This window comes from Loa loa, assembly GCF_000183805.2.
Source record: "Loa loa unplaced genomic scaffold supercont3.2, whole genome shotgun sequence".
In the NCBI taxonomy this organism is placed as follows: domain Eukaryota; kingdom Metazoa; phylum Nematoda; class Chromadorea; order Rhabditida; family Onchocercidae; genus Loa; species Loa loa.
Window position 1 is genome coordinate 938,196 of NW_018108182.1, and position 10,067 is coordinate 948,262.

Below are 10,067 nucleotides of genomic sequence, written 5' to 3' on the forward strand. Positions count from 1 at the left end.
TCAATAATGATCAACAAATCGTAATAAAATCAATAATGATCAACAAATCGTATAAAATCAATGGTGATTAATAAATCGTATAAAATCAATAATGATCAATAAATCGTATAAATCAATAATGATCAATAAATCGTATAAATCAATAATGATCAATAAATCGTATAAATCAATACAAACCAAATAAGTAAACAAGGAAAAGGTAAATAAATAAATAATACAAACCAGAAAGGCCAATTGAAATTGTAAATAAAAATTGAGCATTTCTGTTAACATCTGTTGACTGTGAATAACAAAAGCAAATCATTGCAAAAACAGCCAAAAATTGGCCAAATAATAGTATGTACAATAAAGTATGTTGCCAATCTGAAATTTTCTTATCATTAAACTGCAAAAAAATGAACGAATGAATGAATGAATAATTAATTAATTAATTAATTAAAATTATTTAACAAATTTTTACAAGCATTTGCAGAAGAAGAAGAAGAAGTAATCGGATAAATTAATAAATATGATGATAGGAAGGCATATGAATATAACTATAGAATATAAGAATTAAAATTACGAACTAACCATAGAATGCAGGTGTCCGAATACTGACCACTTGTGGATTTGTGTAAAAATCAACATCAGTCTTGGTGAATGTATAAGTGCAAGAGAGCATTCCAGATGGTCTGCGAAATGGGATAAATTAAAAAGAGACTTAGGATATCTAAGGATTAGAACATGATATGATATGATATGATAACGTCCAAATTTTTGATATATTATTAAATCTCACTCTTTTTTTGAAATAATAATTACATTATATTTAACAATCCTAAATTCTAAATAGAATTTAAAAAGAAATAATCAATAATTTACCTCGTTTGACAATTCATCCATAATCCACTTTGTATCCATTGTTGTAATTCTCGAACATAAACTACCTAAGTGATAGAATTAACTAATATAAATTCCTTTGAAGATAACTTTTGTCATTACTCTATTCATTAACATTAATCCATCCATTTAGAAACAAGAAGAAAAGTTTAATAATATTAGCTTACTGTTTCATTTCACATTAGCTTTATGAATATTACAATCTTGATAAGTATACAACAATATATTTAAATTGGATATTTTTAAAAACTTTTACATTTCATTATTTTTTGAAAATGAAATTTTAGGGGGAAATATTTTAAAATAATCCTTCAACTGTCACAAAACAAAATGGTTCACCTGCCATGCTGGTGTTGCTAGTGCTACAAAATTGATGATCGTCCCAATTAAGGCAATGATAAATGAGGGAATTTGTAGTACTCCTCGTGCAGATACCATTGAAAGGGTCATAATTTATAGGATCAGTGGTAGAGAAATAGTAATTAGTCTTTAGAATATTTTATAGATACTGTAGCTACAAACAGTAATACTAGGAGGTCTCAATTTTGACATCTGTGAAAAATGCAATTTCACTATCAGTACCTAATATATATCAAATATTTTCGTAATAACCTGAAAATGTTGATTGGTGAAATTTGAAAATGATATCAAATGTTATTTAAGGTTCCTTCATTTTTCTTCAAATAAACAAGATCAGAATTGGAAGGAAAAAAAGATCTCTATTAAGCCATATCTAAAAGGACTTTCCGGATAGATACCGGTAGGGTTAACTGTCAAGTACAATAAAAGCAAGTATTTAATTATTTATAAAAGAAGGATGGGAATAAAGCCATTGTAAGGAATAAATCGATGATCTTTTGCAAAAATAGCGATTAAAAACGTTGAAATTCTCAAGTGATAGCACATGGATGTAAATTGAAGAGTCGTCGTCGTCCTCTTATTAAACAGGTTTCTGCGCGGCGCATTCGTCCATATACTCCACTCTCAGTTATTGTTATGCATGAGACAGACATGAATTAAATCGTTGGAAAAAATTTTTCAAACGTTTGTGTATACAATGAAAATCGATTGTTAACCCACCTTTTCTTCATTTCTTGCTGCTCCGCAAATGGTTGTCAAGGACAAAATTGCAGGTAGAGTTTCACTTACCGTTTGTTGACAACATCTAGCTGCTGTTGTTATTATTGTTCATTTTGAAAAAGTGATCGATTAAGGATTAGAGTGGACAGAAATATATTCTAGCTTACAGATTAAAATATTTGTTACTCTTGAAATTTTGCTCAAAATATAAATGGACATAATGAGAGATTTAAATTTAATTAGATCTAAATTTCATCGATTCGAAAAACTAAATTATAGAAATCCAACATCAATTCCATATTTCTTTACAGATTGAATTGTGAGAAAGTAAAATCGATTGACATATTTCAGTGTTTAGCATTGAAGAATACTCCCAAGAAAACTTCTTAAGATTGCTAAATTACCAGTGATATTCGATTGGGATTACAATTACTACAACAAGTAATGAGTAAGCTTAAGCTTACTAAGATTAGCTTCAACAAATTTAGCTGTAACACTTGAAGATACCAATGTATAGGACATGTGGAATAAACTTGTGGGAAAAGCAAAAATAACGGATGGAAGGAATTATCGTAGAGATATGATTAATGATAAGTAATCTGTAGCAAATGCTACATCTCATTGCTTTTTATTACAATGATAAATCTGAAGTTCAAAGGATAATGCCCGTTTGAGGAGAAAATATTAGCAAAAGGAATTGAGAATTTGAAAGAGTAAGAAAGATGAAAAATTAAAATCGGATGAAAAGTTTTAAGAATATGAAATGATTGCCTACTATAATAATTTATCATAATTAAGAAATGTTGCAATGTAAGATGACAATAAGGAATGATTTCATTTCTCAAATTGAAGATAAAAGGAATTTTAAAATAGCAAAAAGCGTATGTTAAATATAACAGAATTAAAATTTTGCAAAAATGATTCAACATGAATGAACTGAAATTAAAATTTATTAAAATCTAATAGATACCTGACATGATATTTATGACAAAATATTTCAACATTCTTTATCTCATTTCAAATTAAATAAAAAGCAATACTATCTATCCTGTCTTGAATCCAAAAAATAAGACTATTTAAAGTATTTTTTGGCTAATTTTTTTCCTGGCTATTTCTGAAATTTAGCAAAAATTTTTCACAGAATTTTAACATACAAACACGTACAAAAAACATACATGTAAAGAATTGTAACAAATAATATTGATGCTATAATCAGAGAATGTGTAAAATTCATTTGTCTAATAAAATTTATCAGTGTTTGATAAAAGAATGGCCAAGTATCAGAGAGAACAATTGAAATTTTCGAATGACAACTGACAATTATATTGTTGAAAATTGTCTCTGAAATGCTGCTTCTTAAGATATTGCAAATTTTCACGAAAAAAAAAGAAAGTCCCTTATCAATTGATTTTATTACATTAATGGAAATTTTTGTCACAATAATTTACCGAACAATTAACATAAGAATGTATGTCAACTTTTTAAATTAAAAAATGTCTTTTGAATCAAAAAAAGTAATTCATTTCTCTGCATTCCTTCTGATCTTTCATGTTTCAATTACAATACTAACTCGATCTTTTTAATTCTAAAATTTAAAAATCATTTTTCAAAAAATAATAAAATTTTAACTAATTTTAAAGCTTAGATTTTATGTGATATTGTTTTCAAAAAGAATTCAATAAAATAATTGTGGTAATTTTTTACCCCTTTTTTCTTTTTTTTTTTTTAATTAACTCGTCTCAGTTGATATGAATGGTATTTATAAATAGTATTAACATATTCTTTTAACATTTTGAAAAATTAAATGATTGACCTTGTAAGCTATAAAGTTGATATTAAATTGATTATTTTTGAACTTACTTTTCTTCTCTTTCAGTTATTTCAATATATCGATGTATATTAGCCATTTCATTACTTTTCTCTTATTATTTGTAGTCTTTTCGTCTTCTCTTTTATAGGCCCTAAAATTGTTCTAGCAATAAGTTTGATAAGATTAAGAAAAAAAAAATAAACCATTCCTATTAGCTATTCATAAATTCAATGGACTAATTCAATACTTTCTTTCCTTTCTTTTTTTTTCTGTTCAAACAAAGTTAATGAAATACAAATTTTCTTTGGGATATTCCAAGGAAACTTGCCATTTCAAATTCAATAAAAACTTTGATTGTTCACTTTAGAAATTTTTTTTTCTTTTCAGAGATGAAAAAAAATTCAAACATATGCAAAAACACAAATAGATTGAAAATGAAATTAAGCATTCTTTTGTAATTTATCTTGCAAGAAATTCCAACTTATTCTAAAATAAACAGATTTGTTTCCGGAAACAATCAAACTAATCATCCCATTTAATGTCAAAATCAGATACATACGAAATCTTTTCTTCATTATTGTCAACTTTCGTCATGCTCTATTCCACCACTGATTTGTCATCACAAGCATACAAGCCTAGCCATAAATGAAGCGGAACAATGATTGCAATCTATTCGAAAAAGTTTTCATTCAAAAAATTTGAATTTATAAGTCAGTTTTTCTCATCCTTTTGCTTGATTACTGACATCGCCAGTAATTATCTCTTTTAAATATCTAGTACTTTTATTCCGTCTAGATGAAGTTGGAGCTTGAATATTCATAAAATTTTACTACCATAAAGTGATGACATATGACATGGCAAGTACGTAATTATGCATCCAAACAGCAAATTGCTTGATTCTGTGATTTCTTGAAAAATTAACTTTTTAAAGATCCAAAAATTTCCTACTTGAAAATTTTAAAACTTCTAAAATATTAAACTTTAAAGTTAGAAACTGGAATGGACATATGATATTAATAACAGATGTAAAATTAATGAATATTTAATTTTTCTCTTATCTCAACATATATATGCATGTAATCTAAAGTTGAACTTTTTCCAAACTTTTCAAAAATTTATTGAAATTGGAAAAAAATTGAAATGATCAAGTTTTGCGATGTATTCTACAGAAAAAAAAAAGAAAAAGGAAAAAGAAAGAAGCAAACTATAAGTAGGACACTTCAACAAAACCAAATAAAAGATCTTTTTGGAATCGAAAATTTTTCATTTATATCTTCTGCAACTTGCCAATAAGCTTGCTATATTTTCATCCTTATCAGAAAATGTTGTAATGATAATTTCTACTATTATACATTTCTTTATAGTTCATCATTTTATTTTTTTGTTGAAATTATGACAAAGATATTACCGCATAGTGCAAAAAATATCATTCATCAAAAATTTCACTGTTTTTATTTGTGCTTCAAATAAATATTTAGCAAAAAAAAGTTACCAGTTGAAAATAAATTTAATATTTCAATTTGATATGCAAATGAAAATTGTTTTTTTGTCATTAATGTTTAACTTGCTATTAGCAAAGAGATTGCTAATTTCAATTCCAACATGAATTTCAATTTGAAATTAAAATATTTCATATAAGTAAACAATTGTAGTAAATAAGCAAGCAATTGTAGTAAATGGCTGACTATTTGCTGTTGTTATAATAAGTTATATGGGAAGCTAACATTATCCCAAGAGAATTCACAACGATTTATGAATTTGTAACTTAGCAAAAGCAGAAAGCCTCGTGCAAGTATTAAGTTGTAGCTTCTAGTTGAATCAACATACACATACACACACACACACACACACACACACATGCACACATACACACACATACAATGACATACATAAAATAAACACCACAGACACTATTTTTTGCTCCTTTCATAGATATTGTGCTTTAAAAATTATGCTTCATTTCAAATCCATCTTTTAAAGAATTCAATGTTTGCTATTTTTCTGTCCTGTTAATTTGTCTGTCAACAACAATGCCTTTTTCACTAAGCCTAAACCTAGGAGGCTTAGGCTTTCTTCACTTAAACCTTTTCCTTGCAAACTTCTTTCATTTTTGAAAAACTAAATTTGTATGGCTAATATAATTAATTTAAATTAATCATTAATCAGAATAATTATTATTACTGCAAAAAAAAAAAAAAGAACAGATTACAATGTGATAAGAATTTACGTTACGTATGAAATAATCGTACGTGTGATCATACACGCATGATCTCATAACATTTTATTTGTTTGTTTTGTAAAGTGTTAGAAGTTATTTGTTGATTCGTTCAACTATAGCATTCTCATAACTTCATTCTCCCTTTGGGAAAAATGCCTATGCATTGGTGAGTGATAAACACTCAAAACATTTTGTTCTTTAAACTGTTTGTATATGACGTAATGAAAAATGTTCAATTATATTTTAAATTTTATCATTTATTTAATTAAAATATTACAAAAATTGTGCATTTAAATTGATAAAATTTATATGAAATGGTTTTTTTTTTTAGAAATAGCAATTGATATGTAATTGATTGTTTTAAAGAAATTCAAAAAAATTAAATTTATTTGCTAACATTTTCATCGATAAATCATTTAACCATAAATATTATAGCAAAACAATATTTAATACAAATGAAATTTACACAACAAATTGACAGTAATTTTTCACAATGCAAAAAAGGAATGCTTTGACAAAGGTGTTTATCAAATAATCTTTTAGTTTGGACCTTAGCTAGGCTATCTTAAAATTGGTAAATTAATTTATTTGTGCTATCCATCTTCCTATCCAGTTCCATTTCTTTTTTTTTTTTTTTTCTACTATATAAAATTATTTTTTGTGCAAAATTTATTCACGAAAATTGGATATCAAATTGACTTTTCATTGGAATATATCAGTAATGAAATATTTTAATAAATAAATGAATTATGCAATTGTCGCCCAATTTTTTATTTTTACAATTATATAATTTTAGCAAATTTAAAATTTGTTGAATTTTATTTGTTGGAAATTAATTTAAAAGGAAATGAAGAGATTTGATTACAGAAATGTAGTGATTATAATTGTTGAAACTTTTACAAACGATCACAAATCTTACTTGTAGACCGTTCCTGATCAATGTATATCTGCTTTCAGTATATTTACTGAATTCTCAAATTCATTCAGTTTACACAACTTTTTTTTTCCAATTCACAAGTTTTTTTTTTTTGCAAGGTTATTAAGAAGCTAATTCAGTAATTACAATTCTTTTGTCTCCCAATTTTTTCATTAAAAATTAAAATGAAAATTTTAATTTTATGTCTTTTTTTTTAAACAATTATCAGACTGGTCATTGCATACATTGTTAAACAATTTCATTTCAACAAAAATTTCATATCAAATTACATCATATCAAGCAATGTGACATTAAAATGACAACAATATATTTAATTAGCATATTTCAAAGCAAACGAATTCAAATTTTTTACTTCTTTCAAAAAATTATTTTAATTAGAAAATAATTATCCTTCCAAAAAAAAATGCATAGAATGCTGATAGTGTATACTGTACAACAAATGCTTTATTATTGAATTAGTACAAAGTTAAATTATGAAAGTATAAAAGTATCGGAAAAGAGTATAATTTCATGAGAATCTATGGAAAGAGAAAAAGAAGGAAGGAAGTAAAGGAATGATGTGACAAACCGATGGCTCCAAAAAATATCGATCACAGAATATGGGACAAAGGAAGCACATGAATACTTCATTAATTGCCCAACTGATTTTATGCTTTTAACATTTCAACAAATGTCACTTGCTTACCATATTTGCATAACACTTACAAATTGGTCCACTTCAGAATTGACTGACTATATGTCCATTTATCAAATTTGCTTTCTACCAATAATGGTCACTGGGCTTATTCATTCATCCATTCATTGATCGTTCAAAATTTTGTTGAAAACAGTATCTTGATTTATTTATGGATTGTCTTCATCACAAGTATTACTGATTTTTTTCTTAGGAATTGATCACATACAGTATCCTTTGTTTTTTTTCAGATTTAATCATTTCAATAAATTCTTTAAAGATTTATTTAAATTTGAAATTAATTTACATGAATCTTTAAATGTGATATTTAAAAACTCATCAAAAAATGCTGATAATTTGAAAAAATTTAAATTTTTTCCAATCAATTTTTGATATTTGTTAATTATATGCATAATAATCATAATGATAATTGCAGTTCGATTGGCGGCGACATGTCGATACCAAATGTGATATCATCAGAAACGATGAATCCAACATCTTTGTTAAGTCCAACTTCTGGCAATGTCCTGATGCTGTTAAACGTCTTGTATACCCCAAGCCTTCTCCTTCATACTCCCAATCTTCCACTATTAAATGGTCAGTTTGTATAGATATCTTTGCATTGATACAAAAAGAAAAAAAAAATGTGGACAAGTTTTTGGAGAAGAGTAAGAATGAATCATTTTAATAAAAATGAAACAATCATCGAAAGATGCTCGATGATTCATTCAAAAATTTTTTTTTTTTACATCTCTTTCTCTCTCAGAACAAGTGTCATCATAATTGTCATATTTGCAATATCGGATTCGTAATATCTTATAATCTTGCAAAAATTTATACAAAATTTAAATATTTAAAAAGAGCCATAGGACAGATAAATCCAATAAATTAGCTTATTTCTGAATGAAATTAGATTGCATTTCAGATTTTTTTAACACTTTCTAATATGACTATCAAAGAAGTAAACAGAAATAAAAATGGGTAAAATGATGATTTTTAAAAATTGGATATGGTTTTCTTTTTTTTTCCGTTTGCTAAAAATATGAAATTTTACTCCTTGTTTATCATTGATTTTAACATGCAATGCCTTTTTTGCGCAATTTGTTTTTGTTTGATTTATTGAAGGCGCTTTTTTCCATATTATATTTTACTGTTTACAACTAAATTTTACTATTTTTTAATTCTAATTTTATGCAAATAATGCGAAATATGAAACAAAAGAAAATCTTTAAATAATCCACTCTTCTTTCTTTCTTTCTTTCTTTCTTTCTTTCTTTCTTTTTTCCTTTTATAAGAAAAAATGAAAAGTGATGAAATGAAACAATGCAATATTTACCATTCATCAAAAGCAAAACATGCAATTTTTTTAAGAAAAAAAAAACTTTGCAGCTAAGGTACTTCGAGAATTGAATAAATTGCTTACAAACTTAAATTGCAAATTACTTTTTGAGAAAATGTAAGGAAAAAAAAAGCAACAAATATAGCTTTTGACAATTTTTTTAACCTAAAAAAGATAGCAGTTAAAAGAAATTTTAAACTATAATAATATTAATTATACTCAGTGAATGTTCTACTGGAAATTGTCAACAAAATTATAAACTTATAAAATTTTATAAAAGAAAAAAAGAAAAAATATAAAATTATAAAGTCTTATAAGTTTAACTTATTTTAAAAAGCTAGAATTTTATGTGGAATAAAAGAAATATTGAAAGTATGAAGTTTTAGCGTTAGTTTACACAATTCGTGCAAATTACATTTGAAAATTATCAAATTGTTAAAGAGTATTAGCGGAAAAAATTTTCAAGCTTAATAAAAATTTACATGAAACTTAAATTTTAGCATATAATTAATCTGTAACAGTTAAAATCAAAAGCAAAGCAGTAAGCAATAGATCAAAATTGGTAGCTATAAAGTTTAAATTTGCATTAATTTTTATTGGATTTTCCTTTGCTTTTTCCATCTGTCACAAAGATAAATTGAAATTTATTCAACTTTATTTCACATATCTCCGCCTTTTTCATTTTATCGCCTTTCTGTTTTGGCAGTTTGAGTTGTGACGAGTGGGAAATATCGTACCATTAAGTGTGTTAAATTCTAAAATACTTGAACTTTTTGATAGCTGTTTTTTTTTTTTTTTTGAAATTAGAAGATCAACCATTCATTCATCATCGCCTCTTCAAAATTTGAGAGATGTCGCATGGAATAAAAAGTTTGTCGTTTATTTTATTTATTGCTTTTTACAATCTTCATTATATACTATCACAACAAACTCTCTGCTACCGTTATCTTTTCTTTTATTTTGACATTTTGCATTTCATCAATCATTAAAAGAAATTTTTATTTTAGCTTCAAAAAACTTTTCAAAAAAAAAACAAAGAAAAAAACATGGAAATTGTGAATGCAAAACTACTATATTCAAGGGAAATGAGAAAAAATTCAAAGAAAAAAAGAGGAATCATGACTTTTTTTT

At 25.8% G+C, this 10,067-nt stretch overlaps 2 protein-coding genes across 2 annotated transcripts in view; one reads left to right on the top strand and one right to left on the bottom strand.

The window, feature by feature from the left end:
• The window catches only part of LOAG_16410 (hypothetical protein), a 3,190-nt gene extending 1,693 nt beyond the window's left edge, over positions 1 to 1,497 (bottom strand). Inside the window, exons 1-4 of the mRNA XM_020449062.1 lie at positions 1,219 to 1,497; positions 862 to 926; positions 571 to 671; positions 223 to 363 (exon numbers count right to left, since the gene is read on the bottom strand). Of these exons, the coding sequence (XP_020307520.1) occupies positions 223 to 363; positions 571 to 671; positions 862 to 926; positions 1,219 to 1,329 (418 nt within the window). The 5' untranslated portion in view covers positions 1,330 to 1,497. The remainder of the gene's footprint in view (positions 1 to 222; positions 364 to 570; positions 672 to 861; positions 927 to 1,218) is intronic.
• Positions 1,498 to 8,049: 6,552 nt separating this feature from the next.
• LOAG_09615 (hypothetical protein) lies at positions 8,050 to 8,208 on the top strand (the record flags this gene model as incomplete). The annotated part of the gene is made up of 1 exon (XM_003145142.2): positions 8,050 to 8,208. The coding sequence occupies one exon, from the start codon at positions 8,050 to 8,052 to the stop codon at positions 8,206 to 8,208; it is 159 nt and encodes a 52-aa protein (XP_003145190.2).
• Between the last annotated feature and the right edge of the window lie 1,859 nt (positions 8,209 to 10,067).